The sequence below is a fragment of the Gopherus flavomarginatus genome, chromosome 3 (assembly GCF_025201925.1).
Source record: "Gopherus flavomarginatus isolate rGopFla2 chromosome 3, rGopFla2.mat.asm, whole genome shotgun sequence".
In the NCBI taxonomy this organism is placed as follows: domain Eukaryota; kingdom Metazoa; phylum Chordata; order Testudines; family Testudinidae; genus Gopherus; species Gopherus flavomarginatus.
Genome location: NC_066619.1, coordinates 243,630,843 through 243,648,120, shown reverse-complemented (window position 1 = coordinate 243,648,120; position 17,278 = coordinate 243,630,843). Strand labels below are relative to the sequence as shown.

Below are 17,278 nucleotides of genomic sequence, written 5' to 3'. Positions count from 1 at the left end.
ATAAGTTTCTAATTACTGCATTAGAAAATTACAAAACAGAATGGTTTATAAATGCCCAGCCCCCTTTTCTCTTCCTTTGGGGTTCTCTAGTCTTATCTTTTCATTATGGGTCACTATTTCTAATTTTTCTACATCCCCCTAATCACCTTTGGGGAAATAATCAACTACCTCTTACAGACCTACTATAATTATATAGGTGTATAAGGTATATGAGTTTCACAGCTCCAGCTTGAGGCTAGGAGATTGAAGTAAAGTAGAAAAATTCTCCAGTAGGGGGAAAAAAAAAAAAAGAGGCGCATTTCAGAGTCTCATACATGGAGCATAAAAGCCACACTGATTTAGTATTTGTCGTTCAGCACTTTTAGGCCTCCATTCAGCACAAGCTTAAGTCCATGTGCTTAAAGTTAAATATGTGTACTTGCTGAACCAGGGTTTTAATTTTTCTCCACCATACAAACGCTTTCAGTCTCTCACCCTCAACCTTGGGGGGGAGCAGAAATAGAACAGTCAGATTTTAAAGAACACAGTTGTTCATACAAAGGAACTTCCATTCAAAATTGTAAATATGCAGAAAGTTAAGAATCAATTGTTATTTCTTTCTCTGAATAGGCGAAGTAATAAACTTTACATACAGGCAAGGCCAATTTAGCGCATATCCCTACCTTCACCTACTGCCTGAAACAACTAAGTAATAGAGATTCTGTGAGCCTATTTTTCCTAAATCTAGAATTCCAATATGGCAGCTGAATGAATAAGCACCTGTTCAAAATATATTTCTAATCTAGCTCCATTACAGTGCAATTTGAATGAGCATCTCCTTCAAAAGAAAAGAATGCATCTCCAGCAACAAACTTAATTTATTGTTAATGAGCATTCATAAATAATATTTAATTAGTACATGCTCTCCACCTGCAAATACCAACCCTCTCAACTATTCTTTTCTAAATAGCACTTAAAAATGAGCTATAATAATTACAAGCGCAAAGACAACTATCAAATGACAGCCAAAGACAAATAGGTTCAAGTATTCTGTTAGAACAGTTTTTCCACGATTTACTAATTTTTTTAACTTAATTTCTATAAAGCCATTTAAAGCTCATGCAGTATTTTACCACTTAATAGAAAACTTCACCTGAGTTTAGAAATATATAAAAAATACAAAACCTAAAAACAAAGAGAAAAAAATATGTCTTTTTTTTATGAATCCTTAGATATATTTTGTAAGTAGAAAGACAACAGGATGTCAGAAAGTGCCTAAATACTTAGTGCTAAAAACTGAAATTGGCCCATATGTAAGCATTAATTAATACTCCTAAAACCTTACTTAACACTTTGCAATTTATACTAATCCTATCAAACTCTTGCCAAGGTGCTAAGTAAGGTTTTAGGATTATTAATTAATGCTCACATATGTGCCAGTTTCAGTTTTTAGCACTATGTATTTAAACATTTTCTGACATCCTGTGGTCATTCTACTTATGAAATATATCTAAGGATTCATAAAAAAAAGACATAATATTTTGTCTTCATAATCTTACATTAGCTATTAATGCATTAAACTCTTCTCTAAGAAAAGGAGGATATTCCCCCAAGGTATTTTAAGGAAAGTACAGTATATGTATAAATCTGCTGCAAAGACAAAAACAGCATCAAGACCAAAAAAGCAATACTTGATTTAAAAGGTATTCTTTACCAGAAGCTTTTAATGTTAAAATGAATCAAATAAAACTAATCATAAATAAAATATTTAGTTTCATAATTTTGTATAAATTGCACACATTCGAAAGGATTCTGCAAAGCACTAAAAACTTCTGATATATTATGGACCCAAAGTGGCAAAGCTCTTAACACATGCTTAACTTTATACATGTGACTAGCCCCGTTAGTCAATGAAATTGCTCATGTGTAGGAAGTTATGTTTGCAGGACTGGGCCTAAACCAATAATATAGGTTTACTTTTTCTGCTTTTATTATTAAAAAGATAAGTAAAAATTTCATACTTTTTTCAGAAGGGGCAGGGTAGGGGAAGGGAATAGGGAAGAGAGGGAAAGAAGATAACATTCACAAAACAGGACATAGAAAAGAAAGAAGATACTATAGTGAAAGATGTTATTTTCCAAAACTCTCCTATTATGACATTTTTAACAAAAATATTTTTAAAAAGTTATTGTGCTCTTGTACCTTGTCTTTTCTAAAAGCCTTGAAATTTGCAGGGCAAACAAATAAGCTGCTATTGGAGCTTTAAAATACTGGCAAAACCCCAGTCTTTAAACAAGCTCTGTATATAAAAGATAGGCTCTATACTGGCTTCTAAACTATACTACTTTCTAAAAGTTGTTTTAATTAAAACAAAGTTTATCATAATACATAAACTTAGCTAAATGAGCTTTATATTTTCTCAGTTTATTCCACCTTAACAACTCTAACATAAGCAAAAAATCTCTCTGCTTATTTTAATCCCTGAATTGCGTAGGCAAGCATAACAATTGCTGATTTGCCTGTCAACCTGTGTTCATTTTTTTCATATGTAAAGGAAAGGCGTTTAAAGCTTAACTGCTCATGATTAGAAGAGTGCAGAGTATGTGTTTATACCTTCATATCCTTGTAAAGAAGCAGATTTCCTTCCCGTAATACGAAATAACGCTCCTGAAATTTATTTCCAGACAGTAATTTTGATGGTTCTTCTTTGTATTTCATATAGCCTGCTTTCACATTACCTTTTGCATTCTTCTCTGTCAAGAAGATGAAAAGCATTTGGTTACAGTATTTTTAAATATTGGAAATCACCAAGTACTGAATTTTAATGTGCTTAGCATTACTGTGTATCAATACAATGAGACCAGAATTGTATTTTCTAAACTTTCTTATTTAAAAGTTTGTGATGAATATATTGGTGGTGAAAGATGTCCTATTCACAGCACAGACAGAAACCATGTAAGCTGTCTACATTGTCTCATCAACGTACTTCAATATGAACATGGAGAGACTAAAGTAAATTTCTAGGAAAGAATATCCCAAAGCTTATTTAGATCTTAGTTTCTTCAATGAGTCTAATACTAACTGATACCTTTTGTTGAATAATGTATTTTGTCATGCTGGCACTGGACTGTGGTAGTCAACTTATTTCTACAGCTGGTCAACAATTTTTGAATGTAATGTGGTGTGGGTAAAAACCTGCCTTTCCTGAAAAAAGTTTTGCAAATATGTTGGCTTTAGGAATTTCTTTTTTGTGTGTGAGAGAAAATCTGAGACTTGTTAAAAATGCAAACCACTGTCAAAAATTTTCACTGCCAAAAATTGAGTGTTGTGTCAATTCAGTTATGTTTTTGAAAAACTGATTTAAAAGTGCTTTAAAAAGGAGGGGAGGGGGGAGATAGGTATATATCTCAAACCTTGTACAAGGAAAACAACTTCAAAAGTTTGACATTGTTGCAAGTATCTTTTATTTATTTAACCTGTTCCACTCATTTCAGGTAAGTCAAATGTCAGCTGGCAATGACTTTTGGTCACTAATGTCTAGGCTAAATTTGAATGAAACTTTGCTAAATAAATTCCATTGGGACGGATATTTTCTAAGTAAAAAGCAATTACAAAAAATGCCAGTGGGTTGAAGAGAGATGTGAAGTGGGAATCTAGAATGTAACTCTGTAGGTGCTACAGGCTGCCACAGCAACAAATTTGAATCTGGGGGAGCAAGACAACAGTGAACATTGTGGCTAGTCATGTTTAGATGAACAAAGGGTACTCTACCTTTTATCTGAAAACTACTGTGAATGCACTGTACAGCAAACCTAGGTTCCTGTGACTGGGACATTGCTGGAGTTGGCCTTCCTTTTTAAAGTTACTGCCACAAGACTCACTGAAAGGATATAGAAGCCAGCAGCATACGGATGACTTATGAGTGACCAGTAGTTAAAGCAGATTGCCAAGAAGGAAGGAGAGTAATCAGGGAGAGGATGGGTAGCAGTGCTCACACTTCAGCCCCTGTAGGGAGTCTCATCCTGGTAACAACAGCTAATAATTCCATTATCCTCAAATACCACCATTCTATAAACTGAGTCAAGTTTTGCAGAGAGTTATTTTTCTTCTGTTAAATTTACACATTTCTTAGATGCTTTTAGTTATTTAAAAAAACATATCTGCTGTTGTTTACCACATGTAGAACTATACTTTTAATGTTTTCAGTGGAAAAACCAATTATGTTATATGTTTTTACATTATTGACTTGTTTTCAATAAAATTGATTTATGTTTTCAAAAGTTGATACACAAATTGCAACTTAACAAGAAGTGACACAGAATAATATAGCTGTAAAATATAAGGGGAAAGGACATAATATTTGAAATAAATTCTCAAAAAAAGTTTTAAGCAAATCATACATGAAAGTTAATCAGGAATACAGCAAAGAGAACTAATTCATATGTAGATACCGTTTAGTAGCAGAGATGGTGAAACTTAAAAAGAACAATGCCTCACAGCAAATTACACAATTATATTTGAGAACTAGTGATTCCTACATTATATCATGATCAGAATCATCAAATTCTTCTATATGCATACATTCCTTTGTACAAGTAATCATGATATCAGAGTATGACACAAAATGTAAAAATTTGGTATTACAACTGATAAGCCAGAATTAGGAATCTACTTATAATATTGAAGGAGGCAGTAAAATGCATGGTCCAATACAATTTCTAATAATATGGAGAAATTACTGCACCGTTACATTTCTTCAACATTCGCCAGTAATCCCCAAATTACTATAATTTCCTAATTTGGCAATATTTTTAGTAACTCAGTCATGTGACAAAGAAATGTTTATCTTTTTTTAATATTTCAACAGGAGCTTTCTTAGTGTATATTCGTCTCTCATACTCACTGCTTATAAGACTATTTTTACATTAAAATGAGTCATGTTTGGCATACCTGATCCAATACATTAAAACATACTAAAAAAACTGGAATTGTTGGCAAAACAGAAGCTAATGGGTACTTAGGTTGGGCTGTTAGGAAGAGAAAATAATTTACAGTCGTAATACATAACAATCAGTACTGTTATACATATGGGGGAATATGATGGGGAGTGCAGAAAAATGTAATTCCTCATTTTTGCCTCTTGTTTGTACATGTTGCAGCAGTGCTCGTAACTATACAGTTTTCAATGTCTGTTCTCTTCTTTATGTTCTTTGCCCTGTTTTTAAGGGTCTTTTAAAAATTTATACCATATATTAATAAATGAAGAAAATTGTTTCCGTAAGTAAAATCTTCAAACTAATTAATATTACCTGTCTAATTTTATACACACATGCATACATATATATATACACACACATATATACACATACATCCACCCACACACAGAGCACACACATATATACATATACACACACACGCGCCAGCGATTAAAAAAATTAATCAAGATTAATCATGCTGTTAAACAATAATAGAATACCATTTATTTAAATATTTGTAGATGTTTTCTATATTTTCAAAGATATTGATTTCAATTACAGCACAGAATACAAAGTATCCCTGAAGTAAAATCCACTCTCCCTTCCAAACAAGGGCTCACTCAGCTGAATGGAGCCCACCCACCTAGTAAAAGGAGGAGAGTCTGGCAAGCCCAGTACCAGAAACAATCCCTCCAGAAGCAGCAGCAAGACACCTTCCTCACCCTCCTCCTGCATAAGTTATTGCTTGCTCCTCCCCACTGTCACTCCAGTCCTCCTACGCCCTCCTCCTGCACAAGTCACTGCTTACTTCCCCTCTCCCCGTCCTCCCTCAACACTAAATGAGTGTTTGTCTGAGCGATTGGCTGAACAAGTAGTAAGACTGAGTGGACTTGTAGGCTCTAAAGTTTTAGATTGTTTTAGTCTTAAGTGCAGTTATTATTTTATACATAATTCTACATTTGTAAGTTAAACTTCCATGATAAAAGAGATTGCATTACAGTATTTCAATGAAGTAAACTGAAGTTTCTTTTTTTACAGTGAAAATGTTTGAAATCAAAAATAAAAAGTGAGCACTTACACTTCGTATTCTGTGCCATAAATGAAATCAATATATATGAAAATGTAGAAATCATCCAAAAATATTTAAATAAATAAACGGTATTCTATTATTTTTTAATCGCTTGACAACTACACACACACACACACACACACACAGTCACAGTAACTGGGCCCATATGGATGGACTTCAGGCTTATGTCAATCTCCATCAACTTCACTGGGTTTCAGTATGAATATATAAGGGTTCAGGATCTGGACCTTGGCTGGGTGTGCAGGCCTTGGTGGGGCCAGAAATTAAGGGTTCAGGATGTGGGAGCGGACTCCAGGCTGGGGCAGAGGGTTTGGGGGGGGGGGATGTGAGGACTCCAGCTGAGGGGTTTGGAGTGTGGGAGGGGGTGCGGGCTCTGTCTGGGGATGTGGGATCTGTGATGAGGCCAGGGATGACGTGTTTGGAGTGCAGGAAGGGTCTGGGGTAAATGGTTGGGATGTTGGGGGTGGACTCCATGAGGGAGTTTGGGTGTGGGAAAGGACTCCGGACTGGCCCTCGGGGTGGGGGCAATGTGCATAGCCTCACTGGCTGCCCATGCGTCTAGAGGCTGCAGGGACCTGACAGCTGCTTTTGGAAGCCACATAGCACAGGACAGGCAGGGAGCCTGCCTTACTCCCAATCCCAAAATGCACCACCGACCGGACTTTTAACGGCCTAGTCAGCGGTGTCAACTGGAGCCGCCAGAGTCCCTTTTCAACTGGGCATTCTGCTCGAAAACCAGACAAATTGCAACCCTAGGAATAAATAGGAATTCAGTCCTCACTCTTTCAATCCAAATGGAATTGACAAATTATTACAATTATATTCATAACACTGGGATTCAACAATAACTTAAATCCCCTCACCCATCAGCTCAAATTGAGAGAAAATAAAAGTCACAATTATATCAGTAATAAATAATAGGAATCAAAGGGACCTCAAGAGGTCATCTAGTCCAGTCCCTGCACTTAAGGCAGGAGGTGACTATCTAACCTGCTCTTTAAAATCTCCAATGATGGAGATTCCACAACCTCCCTAGGCAATTTATTCCAGTGCTTACCCACCTTGATAGTTAGGAAGTTTTTCCTAATGTCCAACCTTAACTGCCCTTGCTGCAATTTAAGCCCATTGCTTCTTGTCCTGTCCTCAGAGGTCATCAAGAACAATTTTTCTTCTTCTCCTTGTAACAAACTTTCATGTACTTGAAATTTATTTCCTCCTTCAGTCTTCTCTTCTCCAGACTAAACAAACCCATTTTCCCCCCAATCTTCCCTCATAGATCATATTTTCTAGACATTTAATCATTTTTGTTGCTCTTCTCTGGACTTTCTCCAATTTTTCTGAAATGTGGCACCTAGAACTGGACTCAATACTTCAGTTGAGGCCTAATCAGCACAGAGTATAGTGGAAGAATTTACTTCTTGTGTCTTGCTTACTATGACCCCCAGATCCCTTTCCCCAGTACTCCTTCCTAGACAGTCATTTCCAATTTTGTATGTGTGCAACTGACTGTTCCTTCTTAAGTGGAGTACTTTGCATTTGTCCTTATTGAATTTCATCTTATTTACTTCAGATCAGTTTGTCCAGATCATTTTGAATTTTAATCCTATCCTCCAAACCACTTGCAACTCCTCCCAGCTTGGCATTGTCTACAAACTTTATAAGTGTAATCTCTACATCATCTAAATCTTTGAATATAGAGGATACCCAACTCCCTCCATAGTAAGAGGATTTAAATTAATTATCACAACTGTTTCATGATCATAACTTAATCACAAAAAATAGACAGATACTAGGTCACTAGTTTGCTGCCTATCACCAATCCAAGGAACCAATGAGACAATATTGTACTTCCTTTCTGCCTGTATCCACTTATTGTCTCTTGTCTTATACTTATATTGTAAGCTCCTTGGGGCAGGGATCATCTTTTTGTTCTGTGTTTGTACAACATCTAAGACAATGAGGTCCTAGTCCACAACTATTGCTCCTAGGCGCAAAAGTAATACAAACAATAAATCATAATAATCAGGATTATTTCTTTGTTCTGAAGTTAGTCTTTAAACTGAGCAAACCACTTGTTTTAAAATCAGTAACCCTCTTGCCATAACAAACCTGTCAAAATCTTTCTTACAGTTCTATCAACTGATTGACACATGGAGCTTTTTATCCAACTCTTAGGGAAAATCTCTTCAATTCTGTACCACATAATTTATCCTCAAACTGACTATTTTCTATATTCTTTGCCTGTCACTACTTGGGGGTCTGATGCTGAAATTAAAACAAAAATAATTTCAGCTTTTGTCTTAATATGGGATATTCTCATTTTAGAGGAAGAAATAAAGATTTATTAAATACAAGTAAGCCTTACTGATTATCTTATCAAAAAAAAACAAAAAACCAAAACCTTAACACACACATTTGGTTTTCCTTCTTGCTACTTGAAAGACCTGGATCATCTCTTGTTACAGACCTCATCCTTCTGCTGTCTAAACTTATTACACATGCTAACAGAGAAGGAAAAACTAATGGTCACCAAAGACATTACTATATAGCCACAATTAAAATCTCCAGTGGGTTCCATGTATAAAAATCTGAGGACATTATACAGATATTTGCTTCTGTCTTTATAATCTGAACAAATGAAAATCCTGAATGGCCCAATCAGCAAACAAGATTAAAGGAGGCTAGTCATCACAAAAAAGGCAAATTAAATGATAAAGCCTCCATATCAAATGATTTTGGCACATATTAATAAACATAACTTTTAAATTAACCTCTTTCAAATGTATCAAGCAGCTTTTGATAAGTAATTTCCTGGATCTTTCAATACTATCAATTTCTATTACATATAAAAAATGCTGTATCTAAAAACCTCACCCCTCTCTTTGGTAATGCAAACTTTTGGTGACATGGCTAAAAAACCCTCTTCCTGAGTCTAATATACCATAAACAGAGAGGGCTCAGCAAAAATGGAACATCAAAAGAGTCTTATGAATAACTTGGGTGCCAAACACTATGAGCTGAAATTAATTTTAGTTTTATAGATGCAAAAAAGGCATCTGAGAAAGTCATGGAACAGGGCCAGCTCTAGGCACCAGCTGAGCAAGCAGGTGCTTGGGGCAGCCAAGGGGAAGGGGCGGCACGTTGGGCTCTTCAGCGGCGGGTCTCTCGGTCCCTCTTGGAGGGAAGGACCTGCTGCCAAAGAAGAAAGCGGTGGGGTGGAGCAGCCACCAATCGTGATCGCAACTTCTTTTTTTTTTTTTTTTTTTTTGCTGCGTGGGGCGGCAAAAACCCTGGAGGCGGCCCTGTCATGGAATAGTTTTTTTGAATCCCTGTGATGAAAAACATCTGGGTATTCAGACCCTACATGCCACTGTAATAATCTTTATATAAAATCTGCCTTGAGAGGCACCATCGCTAACAATTTATTGGTTTTCAAATGGTACCTCATATATATATATACATACATATTTACATGTAAGTGATAAACAGGATTCTCAATAAAGCAGGGGGAGGACATGGCAGAAAACAGAACAATTTATATTTTAGCGAACACAAGTAGGGAAAGGAAGAACATGGAACATCCTTCATCACCAGACTCCATGTCACCTTCCTCACTTTTTGGAAAAATTTTGCTTGAGAAGTAACCTTCAGAAGAATCCACTTCAAAGGTTCACTGGAATATAAAAGAAAGGGGCAGAAAATCCCAGTTCTCTCTTTCACGTAAGATGACAAAGCATCAGCACCTCTGGCCCTCTCCGACCAAAGAAAGGGTCAGTAACTATCTTTCTGGAAGACTGTAGGTGAGAAAGGCCAATTTAAATGACGCCTAGCTAGATTAAGTTTTAGCGTTTTAGATGCGTGTTTTCACTTTAATTTGCTTATAGCCATTTCTAACTTTATCCCTTATACTTTAATTTACTTAAAATCTTACCTTGTTTTGTTAATAAACATTTGATTTTTAGTGTAATCCAGTGCAGTGTTCAAAATTAACTGTTGGTTAACTGCAGTTAAATTAAGAAACTGCTGAATATTGATTCCTTATGGGGGCAAGGAAACTTAATAACCCAACTGTCCAGTCAAAGGCTGGACTTTGCAGAACACATTTTTGGGGAGAAAATCTGGGATTTGGAGTATTTTGGGGTCACTCAATAGTAACCAAGGATTCTAGAAGCCTGAGTGTGACTGGTGTGTTGCTGGCAAGCTGCTGGGTCAGAGCTACTGGACCAGGGTTGTCACTACACAGACACTCAGGATGTGACTTGCATGCTGGTAGGCTGTTTACGAGAGACCAAGGTTGGCAGCTACAGTAGCAAAGCATCGTGAGACACCCAAGATTACAGCAGTGACACCCTTTTACTGATCTGGACTGCACTCCATTGACAAGCCCTTTGTATGTTTGCTGTTGGTAGTAAATTTGCACAATGGATCCAAATTCTGAGTTCTGCTCCCAAAGTACTTGTCTCAGTTAATAACTAAAATTTCCCTGGCTTGGTTATTTGGGAAAAGATACTCAGCTCACTCTCCATTTCATTTTTGTTCTACAGAATCAGTGGCTGTATATTTTCCCCTGTTTAATGATGCCTAGGTGTGAAGAGGCCACTCACATGATTTCTCCATATGCTGCTTTCCACCCTCCTCTTTATTTTCAGTCCCAACTAATTTTCAATGTATAAGTGTAGGATTCATTACTATATTCTTTGCTAGAAGAAGTGGGGAACCTTCTCTGCTTTGAATCACACTACATTAGGGAAACTCTTTGAAGATGTACAAGTATGCTATTTTTGTTGGCTTTTAAAAGGGAACAAATTGACTTAAGTTCTCATCATTTCAGAACCATTATTTATACTCCCATGTCCATATCATTTAGTGCTGATGGTAAATCAAAGTTTCATCAGACCAGTTATAACCAATTGCCAAAGAAATGGAAATGAAGTTTAGCCAAGCTACAGCATTAAAGGCAATTAACAGAGTCAATTAGAAGGTCTGAGCTTTGCTAGGAACATCACTGCTACAAATGCCAAAAATAAGGCACACAGTACAGAAACTCCAAATAAAAAAAATGGAATCCCTCCTTGAGTACAAAGTGGTTGAAAGAAATTGGAGCCAGATGAGGATGAAACACTGGGCACTTGATCAGGACACACCAGAAAATAAAACATATTCAGTAATAATGTTAAAGTGAAGGCTTCAACTTTGTTAACTGTAAGGAGAGAAGAAGGAGGGAGTGAGAGAAAAGAAGACATATGTCCACTGAAAATACCTGGCATTTATTTGGGCCCAACACAAATAAAGGTTGCCCCCCACCCTTCAGCATAATTGCTAGGATCTAATCCATAACCATTAATGAAAGTACACATGAATGGTACCTTAATCTGCAAAGACATAAGGTCTCTTCTTCCTCCTTCAGGCTAATAGGATCCCACCAGTTATCTCCTCCTTCCCTGCCCAGCAACAATCTCCCTGCACATTCTTGGTAGGAAAGGCGCAGAGAAGCCAAGCCAGCCCCTCCCTTCTGCACTCCTCTCAGGATTCCACAGGGTGGCTTTCCCTTGCTGGTCTAATTATACATTCCTCCCTTCCCTGCAAAGACACATTGGGGGATGAATCAGAACCATTACCTGGGCTCCCAAAAGTTGTTTTTGTAATTTACCAAATATGTATATGTCACTGTGTCACCCCCACTTTGAACTTTAGGGTACAGATGTGGGGACTTGCATGAGATAACCCCTAAGTTTATTTACCAGCATAGTAGCTGCCACCACCAAATAATTTAAACAAACATTTACGGAGAGAGTGTCATAAACAGATAGCTAAGGGTTAATGTCTCTTTCACCTGAAGCACCTGACCAGAGGACCAATCAGGAAACCGGATTTTTTCAACTTTGGGTGGAGGGAATTGAGTGTCTGAGTCTTTTGTCTTTTGTCTGCCGGCCTGCTTTCTCTGAGCTTTGGAGAAGTAGCTCTACTTTCTAATTTTCTGTTTCTAAGTGTAAGGACAAAGAGATCAGATAGTAAGTTCTATGGTTTCTTTTCTTTGGTATTTGCATGAATATAAGTGCTGGAGTGCTTTGATTTGTATTCTTTTTGAATAAGGCTGTTTATTCAATATTCTTTTAAGAAATTGCCCTGTATTGTATCATCTAAATACAGAGAGAACATTTGTATGTATTTTTCTTTCTTTTTATATAAAGCTTTCTTTTAAGACCTGTTGGAGTTTTTCTTTACTTCAGGGAAATTGAGTCTGTACTCACCAGGGAATTGGTGGGAGGAAGAAATCAAGGGGAGATCTGTGTGTTGGATTGCTAGCCTGATGTTGCATTCCCTCTGGGGGAATAGGAAAGTACTTTTTGTTTCCAGGATTGGGAACAGAGAGGGAGATTCACTCTGTTTGGATTCACAGAGCTTGTGTCTGTGTATCTCTCCAGGAGCACCTGGAGGGGGGAAGGGAAAATGGATTATTTCCCTTTGTTGTGAGACTCAAGGGATTTGGGTCTTGGGGTCCCCAGGGAAGGTTTTTCAGAGGGACCAGAGTGCCCCAAAACACTCTAATTTTTTGGGTGGTGGCAGCAGGTACCAGGTCCAAGCAGGTAACTAAGCTTGGAGGTTTTCATGCTAACCCCCATATTTTGGACGCTAAGGTCCAAATCTGGGATTAAGGTTATAACAGAGAGTCATTTGGAAATTCTGTCTTCCTTCCAAATATTTTCCCAGTCTTTATCCCCCTTTTCCTGGCAGGATTGAGACTGATTCACCTCCCACCAATTCCTGGGGAGCCCAGATCCAAAAAACCCTTGGATCTTAAAACAAGGAAAAATCAATCAGGTTCTTAAAAGAAGACTTCTAATTAAAGAAAGAGAGTGAAAGGAATACCTCTGTGAGATTAGCATGCAAGCTACTCTCACAGACAACAGATTCAAAACACAGAGGATGTCCCTCTGGGAAAAAAGCTTAGTTACACAAAGACACCCAAATTGATTCTCTCTCTATGCAAAAACGAACTCACAAAAGAAAATAAACATATTCTAATATATTCCTTCTCTAAACACTTACTACTTTTAAGAAATGTTAGATGGCTGATTCCTGGATCCTTCACTTTGGCACAAAACTTTTCTGAATAGACAAAAGACTGATTTCCCTCCTCCTTCTTTGAAAACATCTTGTCCCCACATTGGTTTTTCTGGTCAGGTGTCAGCCAGGCTTATGTGAACTTCTTAACCCTTTACAGGTGAAAGAGGAATTAACCCTTAACTGTCTGTTTATGACAGTATACATGGATTTACACATAAGATTAGAAACAGAAGTGTTGTGTGTGTAAATGGCTACAGTGCATAAACATCAACACACATTCCACATTTAAGAAGCTTTAAACCCCTTCAATTTATTAATTGAAAATATATACTTTTTTATTTGCTGATATTTTAATTACTATTTGTTTTATGGCAGTTAAATATTTACACATTTAAAGAGAAATGTTATCGTCTCTCTACTGCTTTTATTGTTAATGTTTCTGGTAAAAATTAAGGATTACAATATGACATTAAAACTTCTTTAAAGCAGTGTTTATTTTTAACATCCTACTGCTTAACTTCTTTACTTTTATTAAAATAAAACCTAGTTACAGTTGATTTTGCTTGTATCATTGACTCTGCTTCATTATTAAGACAAAGCAAGAAAACCATAGAAATATTCCTTAGCATTTTTATAATGAACAGCAAAAGGTGAGTATTTCTGAAATGACGACTTTTGTGCTGGTAACAAATTGACATTCAATCATGTTTGATTTACTTTCATTATTTCCTTTTTAGATCCCACTGTTAAGGTGTATCGCATGTAATGAATGTAGCAGTAATACTGGAGTTGATAGTCATTGTGATTGATCTGGAAGACATTTGTTCAGACAGAGACAAAGTAAACCGAATATCTAGCTACCCCAAATCTATCGCCAAGAACACTCCACATAAGTAGTATTTACAAGCTGGTTGCTGCAAGATACAATTAAGAAGAGAGAAAGGAAAAAAACAAGCTCAGGGTTTTAGTCACTAAAATGTATTCACCATGGAAAAGCTTCTTAAAATGGCAATCCTAAATTCAAGAACAAATCCAGCAGTAATGCAAGAGATTATTTAACTGTGATAATATTGCCATGATTAAGACTACAATTTGCAGCATTGCAGAAATATTCTGAATCCAAATCAAGCAAGAGCATTCACTAAATCTGCTTCTTAAATACACTTTTATTACATTAACATCTATACTACTTTGAATAGCCTCAATTAATTTACAAGGTGCTTGCCTGTAAGCATCTAAATACAGTACCATTAAAATAAAATGAAGACCTGAACCAACAAGCATTGTAGCCACAAAACCAATGTATCTGGCCCAAGTCATAATGCATAGCTCTGAGGGAAACTACCCTATCAGATAACGAAGATCCATTCCAATTGAACACACAGAGACGAGCAAAGAGGAGTTATATAACCCACACACCACCTGGATGCAGAGCTCTGTCCCATTTAGTGGCACTGAGACCACCTAGAGATTAATGAGTCTGCTTCAGCCTTAGCTAACAGCCACAGGACTATTTGCTCATGCAGTAGAGACTCATGCATTTAGCTCCAGAAGTCCCAAGTTCGATTCTGCCCGCTGCCGACTGGGGTTTGTTGGTCTTAGAGTAGCACGCACAAAAAGGTGTCAAAATAAATAAAAAATAAGGATAGTTCTTCTGAAGTAAGTGCAAATTGCAACCTCCAGGTTAAATTACTGCAATGACCTATATTTGGAAATGAACCCTCAGACACTGAAGAAATTCCATTAGATAAGGGACACAGTGGTTCACCTGATGACCAAAGGCAAATGAAAGAACCTTCTTCTCATGCTTCATTCATTTAACTGGCTACGCATCAAACACTAACTGGGGATAAAGATCTTTGTCTTCATATTCTAAACTCTCAACCAGGCCTGGGCCCAGCTAACTTCCTCCTCTCCATCCACCAGCAACTATATAAATTATTACTCTCATGGATGGTGGAACTGAAGAATAAAATTAGCTAAAGTAGTGGACAATGTGTTCTTAATGGTTCTTTCCTTCCAAAAAGAACCAAGGATGACAAGAAAAGTTTGCCACCTTAAGGACAATATGTATCTGACCTTTTCTTGTCATCTTTGATTCTTTTTGGAAGGAAGCTCCACCACTAAGGCAGATAGATGAAAGATTAATGTATTTGTATAACTGGAAGTGACAGAAAAGAAAAGAATATTTACATGGATATGTTGATAGGTTGTTTTAATATTTCATCAAGTCTATCAGAAAAAAAAATCAGCACTAGGTTTGATTGCCACAAACACCACTCTCATACAACTTGAATTCATAATGTACTGGTTTTCAATCTTTTTTTGTTGTAAAACATGCAACATAGAAATTTCCATCATGAATCCACCTTCCAATCCCCCATTTTCCCTGAAACAGCTATAGTAAAAAATTAACTTAATACATGAGATAGCTGTAGCTGCAACTGCTAGATCACATCTCATTTTACATCTGGGCTATGTTTACTCCCTGGGTGTCAGACCTAATTTTCTCTTCCTACCTGTGACTTCCACTGCCCTACTCTCTTTTGCAGTTTGGTTCTGTTGTCCTAGGTTTGCTCTAGTGCTCCATTTTGGTATAATCAGGATACACAGTCAATGATTTTACACCAAAAGGACATTACCTAAGGTAGGTGGCTCTATGTTGTTTTTATTGGTCAAAAATATCACCAGAAACATCTGGTTAGGCCTTGACTGGACTATGAAAAATCCGGAAAGACCTTAACTGCGCTACAATTATCAGCAAGCAACACATGGACTACTTAGCAGTGCTCTGTGAGCCAACAGAGGTTTGCAGACCACAGTTTCTGAACTGCTGCCACAGAGTTTTCCTTGGATGTTTTCATATATTCAAACAGTGGATTTTATAGTTTGGGAAAAAAAGAACACCCATACACCCACTTGTTTAGAGAAATTCAGTGGAACCATTGGTAGACCTCTGATTTTTATACTGTGTATTACCAGAGACTTTCTCAGATATTTCAATGGTACTTTACACACAGAACAATCACTGAAACAGTTAACAAGTTTATGCCATGTTGGTACTTTGACATAAAAGGTCTAATTTTTCAAAAGATAATAGTACATACCATTGTAGAGTTTTACTGCATCTGCTGTTAGAAACTTCTTTATTACAAGATGTGCAGAGCCAGGCTCAGGTAATGAACTCCAATGAAGAACTTGTTCCAACACATTCTCTGTGTAGTGTAGAGGGCGCTCTAAAGATGTCAAAAGTGTAAAAAAGAAAACTTAACAGAGAACAAACAACAAAAACAAAACCACAGGTCCTGGTAAGTTATATAAGCCTAAGTATTAACATGGATCTCTTTAAAACATGGAACCTTACCTCGTCGGTTGTTCAAGTGAATGCTACAATTAAGCATTTAACTGTTGATCCTCTACCCCAACACATTTGCTGCTATGGTCCAAATAAGTTTCAATTTCAAGCAATGCATACCCAGATGAACATCAGCAAAGTGTTTAAAAGAACTCATTATATTGACTCAGAAAGAAATTGTAGAGCCTTTGAAGCCCTCCCCTCACCCCCGAGACTCAGTCTTCACAGTCTGAGCTCCCTTTCATCTGTGCCTTCATTCCCTCTGGCACAAAGGTGGTGCATTTCAACAATTGGCTAAATGATGAATTGGGTAGTGGGTATTTAACGAAGGGGGAAAGCTTCATTCTTTGATTGTATGTTGTGATTTAACCCCGTACTGGACTCAATAAAGTGTCTGATAGTTTTTGTGAAGGAGGAAGGTCAGCATCCCATTTAACATTAAAAATAATAAAGCTGAGGCCTATCGTTCTAAATCCTTCATATTCCTCCTAGCATAGATAAGTTTCCATGATCCTAGGTGCCTAATCAATATAGGTATATTTTTTATAAAAATGCCTAGGTGACTTAGAAGACATTTTGAAAATATTTTAATATATTGAGATGTTTTGAGAAAGGTATTTTCACAAACATTTCCTAAATTCCCCCAGTAACATTTCTTAAATTTAATATTAATCTGAATATATAAAGTAGGATAACATTATACAAACTAAATTACAGCAACCTTACCATTTGCATCGTCACAACAATTTATACAAATAAATATAATGTGACTCAATAGAATGTAAGTTCAGTAGGCTGAGCTGTGTGGGG

General features: G+C 36.8%; 1 protein-coding gene across 1 annotated transcript in view; it reads right to left on the bottom strand.

The window, feature by feature from the left end:
* The window catches only part of ARAP2 (ArfGAP with RhoGAP domain, ankyrin repeat and PH domain 2), a 219,435-nt gene that overhangs the window by 18,892 nt on the left and 183,265 nt on the right, over positions 1–17,278 (bottom strand). The window contains exons 27-28 of the mRNA XM_050947298.1: positions 16,221–16,349; positions 2,593–2,732 (exon numbers count right to left, since the gene is read on the bottom strand). Coding sequence (XP_050803255.1) covers positions 2,593–2,732; positions 16,221–16,349 — 269 coding nt within the window. The remainder of the gene's footprint in view (positions 1–2,592; positions 2,733–16,220; positions 16,350–17,278) is intronic.